General features: G+C 42.7%; 1 protein-coding gene across 1 annotated transcript in view; it reads right to left on the bottom strand.

The window, feature by feature from the left end:
• LOC143301030 (uncharacterized) overlaps positions 1-17,500 on the bottom strand; it is a 44,652-nt gene that overhangs the window by 25,367 nt on the left and 1,785 nt on the right. Inside the window, exons 2-7 of the mRNA XM_076615031.1 lie at positions 13,160-13,306; positions 11,048-11,176; positions 10,470-10,508; positions 6,153-6,293; positions 985-1,023; positions 1-106 (exon numbers count right to left, since the gene is read on the bottom strand). The exon at positions 1-106 is cut by the window's left edge and continues 35 nt beyond it. Of these exons, the coding sequence (XP_076471146.1) occupies positions 1-106; positions 985-1,023; positions 6,153-6,293; positions 10,470-10,508; positions 11,048-11,176; positions 13,160-13,306 (601 nt within the window). The remainder of the gene's footprint in view (positions 107-984; positions 1,024-6,152; positions 6,294-10,469; positions 10,509-11,047; positions 11,177-13,159; positions 13,307-17,500) is intronic.

Here is a 17,500-nt window from a genome sequence, read left to right as displayed (position 1 = left end):
CCACTGGACGTGTCGCATGTGCACTTGTCGGTGCCACCGACATCAGCACATGTAAACACGCTGACGCACTCACTTGCAGCGGTGCACGTCTGACCCGCTACCTTTTCTGCACACAAATGATACTGACTGTCACACGTGCTTCTCTTCTGTGCATAAAAGATATAAAAATGTCAGCAGAAACGTTCATCATTTTTCTGCCTTTTTTTCTGTCTGACATTCGCAGAGAGGTTGGTTTGTACATAATCATGCTAATTCACGTCTTAACCACCTTCTTTTCTGCTGACATGAAGACGGTTTTAAAGTAACAAGTTTATTTTCCTTTCTCTCACCCCATTTCTCTCTATCTCTCTGTCTCTTATCTGGCAAAGTTAACCAGGAAGAAAAAAATGATGATACTTATGACAGAAAAATCAATAGTTTTGGAAGGCTATAGCTGTGTCATGGTGCTGGCTATAAGGAAGGGGGAGGGCACTAGATCAGGTAATCCAATCGCATGAAATAACAGCTGTCAATAGTTTTGGAAGGCTATAGTCGTGTCATGGTGCTGGCTTAAAGGGGGGTGGGGGTGGGGGGGTGGGGGGGGGGGGGGGTGGATCACGCATTTTCGAAATCGTATACAACACATCAACCCTTTCTTTCAGAATGCAAATATTACGGAAATTGTTTATTGTCCTGTGATCAAAACATCTCATGAGCAAGTTTGTTACATATGGAAAAACTTACTGAAATCACACAATTTCGCCATTATTTATTCAGAAATAGCTAAAAGGCTTAAATGTGTATCAAATTATTAGTAGGATCCACCCTTGCATAGAAAACAATCTTTTGCGAAAAAAACAAGCAACATAATTCGAAATGGCTAATTTTACTATAAAAAGCCTGCTAACAAATATGTGGATAATAAATAGAACATTATCTAATATTTGAACAGGAGCAGCCTATACTCACAATGCATAACTATTTTGCACAAAATTGAATACTTACTACATGCTCCACTTTCAGACGAGTAGCCAGTGTCACATGCTGAAATCACACACACACGCACACACACACACACACGAACACACACACACACACACACACACACGCACACACACACACACACATACACACAAACATACACACAGACACACACATATAAATACACACAGATACACACACGCAGTATTGTAAAAGAGTACATATTGGAGGGACATAGAATGTAACATATTTCTTCATTAAATCTGCTTGATATCATGAACAATCAAGTATTTCTTCTACCTAGACCTGTCAGAATCCGTAATACTGCAGAAACTGAACATGCCCAGAAATTTTAATAAGATGGCAATTTATATTTCCTTTACACGTTCCGTTTCACTTACTTAAGAAACCGAAGCATGTTCATTTTGGACAAGTATAGGGAAACAGACGCTGAAGTCACTCATACACGCACACACACACACACACACACACACACACACACACACACACACACACACACACACAGATACACACACACACACACACACACACACACACACACACACACACACACACACACACACGGTATTGTAAAAGAGTACGTGTTGGAGGGACATAGAATGTGACATATTTCTTCATTAAATCTGCTTGATATCATGAACAATCAATTATTTCTTCAACCTAGACCTGTCAGAATCTGTAATGCTGCAGAAACTGAAGGTGCCCAGAAATTTTAATATGATGGCAATTTGTATTTCCATCACACGTTCCATTTCACTTACTTAACAAACTGAAATATGTTGATTTTCGATAAGTATAGAGAAACACAGACGAGAGAGAGAGAGAGAGAGAGAGAGAGAGAGAGAGAGAGAGAGCGGAAGATAAGCAACAAAAAAAAGTTACTTAAAGTATAGATAAATGAAGATACTGTATCACAAGCCATAAAGACTTTATTCTATGTCTTATATGGTGGTAAACAATTTTTTTTTTTAGCCACAAACACTTAAAATTTTAAACAGCAATGATCAACTTGAGGATTCAAATTATTTTCGCTTCACATACTGTAGCTTTGAACAGCTCTGTTTTTCTTTATTTTATTCTATAATTTCTGGATTAGAATAAGGCTCTGTTCTCCCTTTTTTGTCAAAGTCTGACAGTGACTTGCTTGTTCATCCAGGTTTTTTCATTCCGTGAAGGTAGTCTATGACGGTTGCTATATAATTTATTTTGTTTAGAACTGAGCACAGTTCTCTTACAGCTTCCGCTTCTTAAGTTTCAAGTGATGTATCTTTGAAACTGATTGGTTTGATACTCAGATCTTTTTCTATCATGGTTTTGTTGGCTGAAAACTACAGGAAGGCAATTTCTGCCTTCATTTAGCAGTGATTCAGCACTCAATCCTGCTCTAAATTTTGACGATGAAAATACAATGTCACTTAAACTGCTAACACCTCCCTGTCTTGTATGTACGTGCATGTGTGTGTGTGTGTGTGTGTGTGTGTGTGTGTGTGTGGGGAGGGGGGGGGTTGGGGTGGTGGTGGTGGTGGTGGTGGTGGTGGTATGGAAGTGGTGCTGAGAGAGCATGTTCGAGTCACCATTGTTCTTTTGTGTGTGTGTGATTTCTAAATGTGACTAAGTGCCATTTTAATACCCCCTGCAAATACCAAACTTCGCCCTTTGGGTTGGGCACTGATAGAATTGACCTACTGCCCTGCCATGCATGTTGTAAGAGGCGAGTAAGGCAGGACCACCTCGCCCGGGGGATAAAGGGGTCTGCGTAGGGTTAACTACCCTACCTGTAAAAAAGACCAGTTACAGAAGCATCGACGACAAAGAACCAAAACATTCACCTGGGCAAGGAAGGGTCTCCGTCCCGGAGACTTATGACGCGGTGTAGTGAAAGCCAAAAGAAAGCTGCAAGGCTGACTCCCCTTCTGACACCCAGGACAACAACGCCAGTAGCCACATGGAACATCAGGACGATGTATGAAGCAGGAAGAGCCATCCAAGTAGCGAGAGAGATGAAAAACTACAAGATCGGAGTGCTAGGATTGAGTGAGACAAGGTGGCTACAGTCAGGACAGATGAGATTTTCATCTGGAGAGCAACTGCTGTGTTCAGGACATACAGAGGATGGAGCCCCTCACATTGAGGGTGTGGCCCTGATTCTGGCAGCGGAGGCACAGGGGGCATTCATTGGCTGGGAACCTGTCAACTCCCGCATCATCACAACCAAGTTTACCACCAAGAAGAATGACATCAGGCTGAACATCATCCAGTGCTATGCTCCCACCAATGATGCGGAAGAAGAGAAGAAAGCTGACTTCTACCAACAACTACAGACAGTGATAGACAGAAGAGGAGCCAAAGACATAACCCTACTGATGGGAGATTTCAACGCCAAGATCGGAAAGGACAACACCGGCTACGAGGACACCATGGAGACACACAGACTGGGACAGATGAATGAAAATGGTGAGCGCTTTGCAGACCTGTGCGCCCTGAACCAGCTGGTGATAGGAGGAAGTATCTTCCCACACAAGTGCATCCACAAGGCCACATGGAGATCCCCGAACCACGTCACGGAGAACCAGATCGACCACATCTGCATTAGCCGCAAGTTCAGGAGATCATGGCAGGATGTACAACTGATGAGAGCAGCCGATGTGTCATCAGACCACCACCTTCTTATGACGACAGTGAGACTTCGCCTCAAGAGATTCACCAAGGCCAACAACACACGGGCAAGATACAATATTGGACTGCTCAGAAACAAGGACACACAAGCAGCATTCCAGATTAGCCTTTCCAACAGGTTCTAGCCACTACAAAAGCTGATAGAAGACGGTGAGACATCGAGACAGTGGGAACGCAGCAAGAAGCTCTGGCATGACACATGTGAAGAGGTCTTTGGCAAGAAGAAAACTCAGCACAAGGAAGGATTTCTGCTGACACCATCCACAAGCTGGAAACAAGGAACACGAGCCAAGCAAGAGCAACGAAGGCAAAGGCACATAAAGAGTACACAGCAGCAGACAGAGATGTAAAGAGGAGCATCAAGAAGGACAAGAGGGACTACATCGACGACCTGGCCAGTCAAACAGAGGCAGCAGCCGGACAAGGAACCTAAAGGACCTGTACCTGGTGACCAAGAAGCTGACGGGCAAGTTACAGCAGACAGATAAGCCAGTGAAGGATAAGAACGGGAACCCACTGACAACAACCGAGGAACAGCTGAAACGATGGGCAGAACACTTCAGGGAGCTGCTGAATCGCCCCGCCCCTGATGCACCACCAGACATCCCACCTGCAGAGACAGAACTGCCCATCAGCTGCGACAAACCCTCAAAGGCAGAGATCAAGAAAGCCATCATGACTGAAAAATGGGAAGGCTGCAGGGCCAGATGAGATACCAGCAGAAGCCATCAAAGCAGACATGGAAACAGCTGTCAACATGCTATACAGCCTCTTCAGCAAGATCTGGGAGAAGGAGGAGGTACCGGCCCAATGGAAAGAAGGAGTCATCATCAAGCTGCCGAAGAAAGGAGACCTCAGGGACTGCAGCAACTACCGAGGGATCATGCTCCTGTCAACGCCAGGCAAGGTTCTCAACAGGGTTCTACTGGAAAGGATGAAAGAGGCCGTCGACCCCAAGCTCCGAGACCAGCAGGCAGGCTTCTGGCGGAACAAATCCTGTGCCCACCAGATCGCCAACCTGCGCATCATTGTGGAGCAGTCGCTAGAGTGGAACTCCCCCCTTTACATCAACTTCATAGATTATGAGAAGGCCTTCGACAGTGTGGACAGAGAGACGCTGTGGAAGCTGCTGAGGCACTACAGAGTTCCATAGAAGATCATCTCCCTCATCCGGTACACCTACCAGGACATGAGCTGCAGGATTGCCCACGCAGGCCAGCTGTCTGAAAGTTTCGAGGTGAAGACTGGAGTTCGCCAGGGGTGCCTGCTGTCACCGTTCCTTTTCCTCCTGGTCATCGACTGGATCATGAAGACCACTACAACAGGCAGGAACAACAGCATACAGTAGACACTCTGGACACAGCTGGACGACCTCGACTTTGCTGACGACCTGGCGCTCCTGTCACACAACCACAGCCAGATGCAGGACAAGACCACTCGCCTGGAGACCACGTCAGCCAGGACAGGGCTCAAGATCAACAAGAAGAAGACCGAGCTGATGAAGATCAACACCACTGCCAACACACCAGTCACAGTCGGTGGAGAGCCCATCAGGGAGGTGGAGTCTTTCGTCTACTTGGGAAGCGTGGCTGACCGACAAGGAGGCATGGACTGAGACGTCACAGCCAGAATCGACAAGGTAACAACAGCTTTCATCATGCTCAAGAACATCTGGGTATCAGGAGCAATCAGTACAAAAACCAAACTCCACATCTTCAACTCCAATGTGAAGTCAATTCTGCTCTACGGATGCGAGACATGGCGGACAACACAGACGATGCAGCAGAAGATTCAGACATTCTTCAACACCTGTCTGAGGTGCATCTACAAGATCCGATGGGAGGAGAAGATCTGAAACGAAGATCTGTGGGAGCGAGCAGGACAGGAACCAGTGGCCAAGCAGATACTGTGGAGGAAGTGGGGCTGGATCTGACACACCCTCAGGAAGCCAGCGTCCAGCATCACGCACCAAGCCCTGACCTGGAACCCGCAGGGAAAGAGGAAGAGAGGCCGGCCTTGCAACAGCTGGAGGCGAGATACCGAGGCACAGCTGAAGCAGCAAGAGACCAACTGGACTGGAATGGCCAGAACAGCCCAGAACAGAGTGCGATGGCAAGTGGTTGTCGATGGCCTATGCTCCACCGGGAGCAATGGGCATAATAAATGAATGATGCACATACCAAACTCCTCTATTTGAAGCCAAAAGAGTTTTAGATTCTTGTTCGAAGGCATGCTAGGGGTGTGGTTGTCAATGGACTGAGAATTTACCCAATCAGTTCTTCAAGGGCAAGCAGTTTTGGAACTGGATATGTACCAGGGAACCGGAAACACAACTTTTTAAATATCATACCCAAAGGCAAGGATCGACGTCAGGAAAGAGGTTACCATATCCTACTATGCACATACATGCACATATACACACATCCATGCACACCCCGCTACACCCCCCCACCCACCCACCCCCCACCCCCACACACACAGAGTTGGAAACTTACCACAGGTAGTGGCTCCATCACTTGGAGCAGCGTACCCACTGCTCGTGTCGCACGTGCACTTGTTGGTGCCACTGACATCAGCACACGTGAACACACTGAGGCACTCACTCGCAGCGCTGCACGTCTGACCCGCTACCTTTTCTGCACAGAAGATGACACGGAATGACATCAGAAACTTCACTGCACAGGTGAACCGCCTTTTTTTCTTTGTCTTTTTTTTTTCTAAAAAGGACGGAATGATGAGCAGAAGCCTTTGTCTGTTTATGTCACATACTTGACCCCTCTCTGTTGTGGGGAGGCGGTCTTGATAAACAAATAGAAATGGTATGCCTGATCACACTTGATTCGCTTTCTTTTCTGCAGACGTTGATTTGAATTATTTAGTCAGTCTCGTGAAAATATGCAGCATGCATGGTTATTGGTTCAGCGGTTTGGCAAAGCCATCATCAGAAGCCCCCATAGAGAGAGACAGTGAGCTACAAAAAAGAGTGAGAGAATGAGAGAGAGAGAGAGAGAGAGAGAATGAGAGAGAGAGAGAGAGAGTAGAGGATGAAAGACATTGGGAGAGAGAGGTGGGAGATAGAGAGAGGGGGGGGGGGGTAGGAAACATAGGGAGAGAGACAGGGGTAAGAGAGAGAGAAGAGCCATTCAGAGAGAGAGAGAGAGAGAGAGAGGAGGAGGAGGAGATGAAAGACACTGGGTGGGAGAGAGAGAGAGAGACAGAGAGAGAGAGAGACAGACAGAGAGAGAAACAGGGTGAGAGTAAGAGGGTGGAAGACAGTGAGTGAGAGAGAGAGAGAGAGAGAGAGAGGTAAGAGCCATTGAGAGAGAGAGACAGAGAGAGAGAGAGAGAGGAGGAGGAGGAGATGGAAGACACTGGGAGAAAGAGGGTGGGAGAGAGAGACAGAGAGAGAGAGAGAGAGAGAGAGAGAGAGAGAGAAAGAAGGTGAGAGACATTGACAGAGAAAAGAGAGAGGGGATAAGAGAGAGAGAGGGGGGCAAGAGAGAGAGAGAGAGAGAGAGAGAGAGAGAGAGAGAGAGAGAGAGAGAGAGAGAGATTATACATATAATTCAACCGTGTTTTCACCAATATTGGTCAGACATGCGATCCTTGCTTCTTGTTTACTCGTAAGTGTGAACTCTTACAAGCATGATCATTATCATTACGCTGCGGTAAAAGAGAAGTAAATACATACCTGCTGCTAAGTCATGTTCAGTAAAACTTGAATATCTCAATCAGATGAAATATACACTTGTAAATTTCTTATTGACATAAAAATGTGTGTTGCCGAAATCTGATACCTCAGTAGAAAACATTTCAACGTGGATACAAAACAGAAGTAAAGCCGAACCTATAAGTGTCATCAAAATTCTGATTGGTATTCCATGATATGTGTTTTGAATAAATCAGATCTTACGACTGAACCATTTACAATCTTAATGTTTTTTTGTTTTTTTTTAAATTTTCTGATCAGCTTCCATTTAAATGTTTTAAAACATTCTGTGTTCATCAAGCGCTACAGTCATTAAAACTACAGACAAGGTCAGAAAGTATAACTGACTATGTAAGTATGTTTGATTCCCAATCCATTTCAAAATCAGAAAAAGAAGGAACTGTGTTGTTTTTTTTTGTGTGTATCGTTGTTGTTGTTTGTTTTTTTTTTTTTTTTCATCTTTTGCTTTTGATCATTATACCGATATTCTGTTCTTCCGCTCCACTCTTCAATGATGGTGATGATGATATGGATACTGATATATCACCTATCCTCGGTCAGAGACCGAACTTTCTGCGCTTTACAAAACACGGAGTCACTGATTTGTACAAGAGGTTGCCTACCTGGGTAGACCCGACTGACAACTGCCATCGGGTGCTCATCATTCGTTTCCTGTGTCATTCACTCATGCATATTTCACACACAGATACACAGACACAGACACACACACACACACACCATGAACCATAGGCAAGCCGGTTAGCACTCCCGAATTTACCAAAGGGAAGCCAGTTAGCACTCCCGAATTCACCAAGGGCCAGCCAGTTAGCACTCCCGAATTCACCAAGGGCAAGCCAGTTAGCACTCCCGAATTCACCAAAGGCAAGCCAGTTCGCACTCCCGAATGCACCAAAGGCAAGCCGGCCGTTCAGAAATTGAAGACAGTCCCCAGCGAGCGTGACGTAGTTCGCGGATGACGCCAAATTCATATGTTTCACAATATGTCATCCTACAAAACATCGGCTGGGAACCTTATGTGTGAAAATTGTCCGCATTTTCCAATAGACAACACCAAAATTAACATGCACAAAAAGATACCATATTAAAAATTGTCATCGACCACACATGTACAAAGCGATTTGTTACCCACACACACACACACACAGAGTACTTTATGCTCTAGAATTATTTAGCCTTGAAACAAGACCTAACTTAGTTATTGAGGCAAATCATCGGGTTCATTGTTTGAAGATTAAAGGGACTGAAGTCAGTTTTTGTTGGGTGCCTTCTCATGTGGGCATTCTTGGCAATGAAACTGCTGATAAAGCAGCTAAAAGAGGAGCACAAGATTCAGAAATATCGACAAAATTACATGTCAGTCTTTCCGTAAAAGAGACATACACTTTGTTAGAAAAAATCAGCATGGGGTCGATTTCATAACCGATGGAAGGAAAAGTTTTAAAAATATAAAGGGACATTATTCCCCGAGAATATTATTAAAGAAAAGATACCGAATCCATCAGCGTGCTATACAAGATTAATAAAACTTGATGCGCTGAAGACAAAGTATAGTAAAAATGTTACATGCATCTGTGGTAAGCAGTTCAGCTTGCATCATTGTTTTTTTCAATGTCAGCAGTTACGTACCTTCTTGCCCAAGTATTTCAAAGAGAACAACTACTCTGCAGATGGTTTTTCGAAAGTTATTTCTGACGAGGTTCTTATGGTCGAACTTTCACAGGCATTAGTTCATAGCCCTATTTCTACATTCCTTCAATGTTCTTCAGAATTGTGTTAGTGGTTTCTGATTATTATCATTATTGAACTGTTACTGTTAAATATTATTGCATGTTAGGTATGCATTTTTTGGTAGATTTCTACCTTTTCTGTTTTCCTCTTCTTTTCCCCCCTTCCGCCCCCACCCCCTGTATTTTTTTGGTTTTTGTTTTATTGATTTTTTGTTTGTTTTTGTTTGTTTTTTTAATCGTCTAGTATCACTGATAGTGAAAAGACGCTAAACTAAAGAACACACACACACACACACACACACACACACACACACACACACACACACACACTTTGCCAAAGAAGCAAGAAGCAAAACGTTCATGACTTACGTCGGTTTCTTGCTGATTAACCAACGACGACGAAACCGAAAAGGCAGTGGGTTGGGGGCGGGAGTTGTGGGCGGAAGACTCAGAGCAAGTCTGCTTATACATCAATCCCATTCAGATATTTGCTCACCGTCAGCAATAAGTGTTTGGAGAAACGAAAGTTGTAGACTGGAAACGGTACCATTCCGCCTGAAGCAGTCCACATCGACCGATATTTTTTTTTATTTCACGACTGTGAAAAAATAGAGTATACCCTACCTCTGTCAATGTTTCAAACTCACCTTGTCTCAGTCATGACTTTCCACGGTAATTTCATATATTACGATTTTCATCCTTTAAAATAGCAACTGAGTTATTGCATTTAGACGATGCGTAAAATGCGGAAGTGGTGTCATTCTATGTGGTCCCTCAAAGAATTTCTTTTCTTTTCTTTCTGTGTTTCTTTTAACTGTTGACAAGAAACAATGTCATGTTGACTCAAAACCGCTACTGAACCAAATATGATTTTCGCTAATCAAGCAACGAACCAGAAACAACCAACAGAAATCTTGCGGATCCATAGGCTCAACAAAATAAAACGTTCACGGTCTAGAAATACAATTTAATCCGAAACATAACGTCGCTATAATTAAAATCTGAAAAAACAAACAAACAACAACAACCGATTTAATCCGAAACATATACGTCACTATAGCTGAAATATGGAGAGAAAAAAAAACCGATTTAATCCGAAATATACACGTCGCTATAACTGAAATATAGGGAAGAAGACAGTTTTGTTTTATATCCCAATTTCGTGCTGACAAAGCCAAATCTGGTGTTGACAAAGCATTTCCAGAGAAAATGAGTCGGTTAACTTTAACCATGGATACCCACATTCACAGCCTACGTACACACAAACAATAACAGTAGGAGCAGGTTCATCACATACACTCACTTTGTTTACACACAATGTTCAAGAAAACAAAAGAAAGGAAAACAAAACTTACTGCACACTCCGCTCTGCAGTTGATAATTTGTAGGGCAAGCTGAAAAACAAAAACAACAAAAATACAAAAAAACAAATCTTAAAAGAGTGCGGAGGATGAAAACAGAATGCAATGATTTACATCAGTTTAAAAACATGTGCTAAGTGACTAGATGCAGACTGCAAATCAAGACCAGACCTTTCCCCGATCATGCTGCAACCAGTTTCAGTTTCAGTTAGTTTCTCTAGGGGATGTCGCTGTATTCCAACAAATCCATATATACGCAACATCACATCTGCTAGGCAGATGCCTGACCAGCAGCGTAACCGAACGCGCTCCTACGCGCTTAGTCAGTGCTTGAGTGCATGCATATAGCTCTCTCTCTCTCTCTCTCTCTCTCTCTCTCTCTCTCTCTATATATATATATATATATATCCGTGCACCCCTAGGAGTATTTGTTTCCAGTTTAAACGTTTGACTTGTAGCCTCGACTCGTTCCTGCACCATTTACTGTACACATTTGAACAAGATATGTTGAAGATACAGATGTCGATAGATATAGTGGCATGAGAGGATGATAGGGTGGAAACGACACTCACAGCAGGTCTGATCCCCCGAGCTGCCAGCACCGTAGCCAGCGGTGGTGGTGTCACAGGCGCACTGCCCGCTAACGCAGTTCAGGCCGGTGTAGCACTCAGAATCATGACATGGCCTGCCGGCTCCTTGAACTGCACACACACACACACACGCACACACACACACACACACACACACTCACTCACTACCACACGCACACACACACACACACACACACACACACACACACACACACACGCACTTCTTATTGGACATTCAGGCAAAACAACGCAGCCAACACACCCACGTAGCAATAAAGAAAACAAAACCAACAAAAAACTTTCACCTGCGGTTCCTGTTCTTCTGAAGACGTGAACACAAGAGCACATTACCTAACAGACATGAACACACACACACACACACACACACACACACACACGCATAGCAGTCCGAGCACACACCCATGTAGCAACAAAAAAAGAATACAACAACAACTAAAAAAACGAGACTTGCTTCTCATTCTTCTGAAGACGTGAAGACAATGCGCCTCCAAAATATAATCGACATTGAGGAAAACAAGCAACATTCAAGAGTTTGCTTGGGGGAAAAATTGAGTAAATATGAAGACAGGTTTAGCCATAGGCGAAAACCAAACAACCAATCAAATGCACCCCCCCCCAAAAAAAAAAAGAAAAAAGAAAAAAAGACCCCCCACCCCCACAAAAAAGCAAAAAAACAACACCAACAGCAGCAACAACAACAAAAAAACAAAAAAACAAACAAAAAACAAAAAAACAACAACAGCAACAACAACAACAAAAAAAATCTATTCAGGCTAGTGGTGTTATTCTGACGCAGGGAGGCACAATACATAACCATACATTAACATATTCACGTACAGGAAGACATAACAAGGGAAAAAACAACATCGACAACAATAAAACAACCAAAAAACAACAAAAAGAAAAAAACCCAAAAACAAAACAAACAAGAGAGACAAGGCCTTCAAGACTCACTTGTGATACACTTAAAAAAAAAAAAAAAAAAAATCCAAGCTTTTTATGTATTGAGTATAATTTCAAAATGTAATGTTTCAGATGAGAAAGATCAGTTTAAAGCAAATTAAGTCCCCTAGCATTAATTAGAGTAATTTCCCTTTTTTACTATCTGCACCAAACGTTTGCAAAATAAATATAACTTCCATGCTTAGCAAAAGAAGTTCCTGTTTGAACAAAAAATGATAATAATGACTGCTCTTGTTGTTGGGTCAGAATATCAGATCAAAGTGCCAAGTTTAGAGAATACAAAAAATATAACTATAACAGTAAATGCAGTTTGCATATAATTAGGCTTCATTTATTTTTTTTTGTGCCCATCCCAGAGGTGCAATATTGTTTTAAACAAGATGACTGGAAAGAACTGAATTTTTCCTATTATTATGCCTGATTTGGTGTCAACTGACAAAGTATTTGCAGAGAAAATGTCAATGTTAAAGTTTACCACGGACACACAGACACACACACACACACACACACACACACAGACAACCGAACACCGGGTTAAAGCATAGACTCACTTTGTTTACACAAGTGAGTCAAAAACAACTGGCGTTGACATTTTAGGAGGCACGCAGACAGAATAAACACGCAGTGAGACGTATCGTATCGGTACAGCCATCTCCGGGAGAAAAAAGAAAAAAAAAGAAAGAAAAGACTCACCATCTAGTCACTGCACCTTCACCGAAAAAGTGGACACACAAAATGGACAGTCTGCTATTGTCACAAGCTGATAAACACACACACACACACACACACACACACAGAGGTAAGAGAATGGCTATGCCACCTTCACAGACACAATAAACAACCCAGACTGTGACACCTTAGCCAGACTGACTTAAAAACTGGTACCAAGACATTAATTAAGAAGCGATGAGGATGATACAAACTGCTCTGATCATTTTCGGACAGAGACAAACAGACGAGTCAGAATCAACAAAAAAACAACAAAAAAACTGGCTCTAGCAAAGTTCATGGGAGTCTAGACAGAGAAGAAAGAAACCTAGACGCAAATAGTCCTGGATGTTATTTCACCAGATAACATGACAAATGTTCAGAGGGTGAAGGGAAACTGACTGCAAGTTATGCCGCTTTGGAACCAGCCAGTGTTGCACTTGCACAGCTTGTTGCTGGAGACAGTGGTGTCGCAGTAGGAGCCAGTGGGTGTGCACACGTCGCCAGTGTCGCAGTTGGAACCGATGTCCCCCGCCGCTGCATGTCCGCCTGTCAGCAGTATAAACACACACTTTGGAGTCTTCTCTCCCTCCCTCCCTCACCCCCTCTCTAAGTAAACATGACAACTTCACAATTACACACACATGCATACCTACACATGAAACAACAAACAAACAAACAAATAAAAAGAAAAGAAAAGAAAAGAAAACAAAACAACCCCCCCAAAAAACAACAACAACAACGCGTACGCACGCACAATCGCAGGCACATATTCACCTATCTACACAACACCTGAAACACAAACTAAAAGAAAGAAAAAACGAAGAAAAAACAAACAAGCAAAAACAAACAAACAACAACAACAAAAAACAAACAAACAAAAAACCCCAAACAAACAAACCCACAAACCAAAACACGCATGCATGATCACAGGCACATATCTACTAATGCATACCACCCCTAACACACACACACACACACACACACACACACGATTTAAAAAAAAAAAACGTGCGCGCACGGTCGCAAGCACATATTTATAGATGTATACCGTCCCTACACACACACACACACACACACACACGCACGCACGCACGCACCCACACACAAACACACACGTGCGCGCGCAGTCATGCACAGACGCACGCACATATATACACAAGTATACAAGGACGCACGATCGCAAAGACATACAAAAACTGTTCGTGGGCGATGGTGAGCTCCTTCACAGAGAGCTGAGACGTGTAGTCATTTGAAACGCTTTCCGAATGCCAGTCACTACAAACTGGGGCCTGAGGATTGTTCAGAGTATGTTGCCTTTTGTTTCCTTAAAGGGTTATTACAGCACTGAGTGTTTTAACGCCATGTCATTTCAATTGTCGTGCTTGGGTCTTTCATGTTTCTCTCTGATGATAATCATAACATATTATACTCATATGGCGCAAACTCCATATAATGGTCTCTACGCGCCTCACGAGACAATACATATAAACTAGTGCATTATAGTGTATTACATTATAATCGCATGCTGAAGTAATATCCCGAAACTTCACATAAAGTGTCGGTCACGGATTTGTCACAACGTGCTGTGCTGGGGTTTATCAAAACTCATCCCGGCTCACGATATCAACTGGAGGATGCAGCACACACAACAAACCGGGTAAAAGAAAACTTATGAACACACGTAATATTAAAACATTTTTTAAAGCATTAAGTACACTCATGATCCGTGCATCAGTGCCCCAAGGACATCAGCACAAGTCAAGGGATGAGTGAAGGGTGACATGATCTGTTAATGAACTATTACAGGCTGTCTTAACTCCTTTTGATACAGAATTCATCACTTTTTGCGGCCCATGAATATCATATACGCAGTTATCTGGCTTACTAACTTTAAGCAACCACTGAACGTTAAAAAGTGTGTTTCAAGTTAAAATCATTTTGAATGAGGAAAATTTCATTGTCATCTAGGAATGGATCATACGGTGAACTTTATGATTCCAAATATATTTTATCTTATTGTGTTACTTCCAATTTCAATATTCTCATTACAGAATAAAGCTTCTGAAAGCAACTTCATCGTCGGCCTCCTTCCCTCTCGAGAGACGATGGCCGCACCAGAAATGTAGTCACTGCACTTGAGATGCTGGTTGTAATCAATTATACGCCATGACAGTATGCTTCTAAAACATGTCGTTTCTTTATATCTATTTGGACGTAACTAAAGCCATATCTTTCAATTTCATTGAAAAATGGGTCGATGCAATGCACAAACAATAATTTTTCATTTTTGTATCGTTACCTTAAATTTGGAATCCAGTGAGTTCAAATGCTTGCATGTATACTTTTTCATTTGGTACATTTAGTCCCCCCCCCCCTCCCCCCGCCCCCGGTTTATCATTTTACACTGTTTGGTTTTAAACTTTTCCAGATTTCAATATATATCTAAATGTTGCAAGATTTTTTCCCAATTTTTTCATATATATTTTTTTTAATATATATTATCAGATTGCCGTTTTTTTTTCCTGCATTCATATAAAGCCCAGAAACTTTCACGACTTTTGTAACAAGCTGGAGACAGATACCGGAGGATACTCTCTCAACATCATTCATTTAACTGAGCATCGTCAGCCAACTGAGAAAATCTATGTTCTTTATTATTGCTAATAATTACTCGTGACTTTATCTGCCTATTCATGATTGGTATTTATATACGCCATATGAATAAAAGCGGAGAGTAGATTGCCTTGTCGACATCCTCTTTCAACAGGAAATCAATCTGCAGCATGTCCATTGATAAATGCCGTTTTGATATTCTTATATAAAGTTTGTTTCCGTTTAGATATTCTTTCTCCAAAAACGTAAGCTTCCAGTACTTTGAATAGAAATCGCTTGTCTTGACAGTCAAAAGCTTCTTTTTCTTTTCTTCAAAATCTAGGAAAACAAGTGGCCGATTCAATGCATTAAATTTAAATAGCAGATAAATCTAATGTTATCCCCCAAATACCAGTTCGCAATAAATCCAGTCCGGTCTTCACTAATTCACTTTGAAAGAACCTTTAAGTTGTATTTAGTATAAATAATATTTGAATGTTTCGAATGCTTCAAACAGTTAAATCCGATTTTGACTGGCCTCTGCTTACCCTTGTCGGACGTGAAATCTGCTGGCAAGTTCATACCTGTGTGATGGCGGGTTCAGATTCAGAACAGGTGCTCAGTACAGGTGTTCAGAACAGCCTGTATGAGCGAAATGTAAAAGTTATTTAGTTCCCAGCAGCGCACAGCCCGCAGCACGATCTCCTGTTCATTGTGTGCCTGCGCACTTCAGTTGTTACTGACATTCTTTTTAAAACAAATTGTTTTATGTATTGCACCACGGCTGAAAAAAAAATTAAATTCAAAGACTGGGCCAAGGGTCTCCCTGGAAATGCCGGGGAAACGTTGTCGGAGCATGGTTTCGACTCGTGGCTGGCCTTGTCCATTGGTTCAAACTTCGATATTGCTGACTTGCCTTTAAAACCAGGGCATCGTGTAGCAACAATGGCGCTTTTGATCGAGCTTCAGGCAACGGACAAGGAACCTTTGTGGAGGGAATACAGCATAGCAGCTACTTCAAAACAGGTCAGCGATAACACTACAGTGACTATTTCTACCAATGACGACCTGTATCGAACGGCAGCGGACGGCACGTAGACCTCGGCCCCACCGGCTTCCTCAACACGATGCGGTCAGGTGAGGGAACACTTCAGATTCCCGACTTTATTGCCTTTCGTGATGACGGGGCACCAGAGGACACTGAACTGAAGGAGGGGGTTGTTATTCGTCTGTCAAAGTCAAAACCAAAACTGGACAGCGTATCACCGTTCAATACCTCTCGGCCAACAGCAGGATCATGGCCAAGCTCATCGAAACAGGGCGTCTGTCGGGCCAGGGTATCCTTGACCACACGGCTTACACGGCGAAAGTCGGCAAGATGGCCACTCGCAAAACGTGGTCATCGGTACTGATCTACAATGACCAGTACAGAGCCAGCCAGGCAGCGCACGGCTTCAGGTGGGGCTATGACTCTCAGCACTTGGCAATGGTGGCGCTGAGGGGACGGTCGGCCTCCACCCACAAAAACGCCCCCAACACGCAACACCGACCCCTTATTTGCAGTCCAAGTACGAGCACATATCTTATATAATACATTCATAAGTGAAATAGGTCTCCAGTTATCTATTAATTTGAGTTTATCTGGCATAGGAATACTCGTTATAAGTCCTCCTTTTTGAGAGGCTGATATTTCTGTGACTGGCACGCACGATTAAAAAAGAAGAAGAAAAAGAAAGCTGCTTCAAAGCCATCCGCCCTAGGACTCTTTCCGTTGTTCATGTTTTTAGAGTGACACCGGCTTCTTCCAAGGTTATTTCCCTTTCTGGTGATGTTTTTTCTTGTTTTTCATCTGTTCGTATTGGACATTTATTTATTAGATTACTTATTTCACATTAGTCTAATCATTTCTTTATATATCTTTTTTTTCTTAAAGAGGCGTTCACATCTTATTTTGTGATTTCTGGTTCATCGAATGATGTTCCATTATGATAAAAAAAAGAAGATTCCGCCATACTTTTATTAACAAAATGCCTCATCTCAAGATTACAGAAATGATTTATGTTACCTTGAATATGAGTATTTTTCTTACGCTTTCACTGCTAAGATTGGTTCAGGTCTTTTGTTCAAAATCCGTATAACTTCTGTTTT

The sequence above is a fragment of the Babylonia areolata genome, chromosome 27 (genome assembly GCF_041734735.1).
Source record: "Babylonia areolata isolate BAREFJ2019XMU chromosome 27, ASM4173473v1, whole genome shotgun sequence".
NCBI lineage: Eukaryota > Metazoa > Mollusca > Gastropoda > Neogastropoda > Buccinidae > Babylonia > Babylonia areolata.
This window is presented reverse-complemented; position numbering and strand designations above follow the sequence as displayed.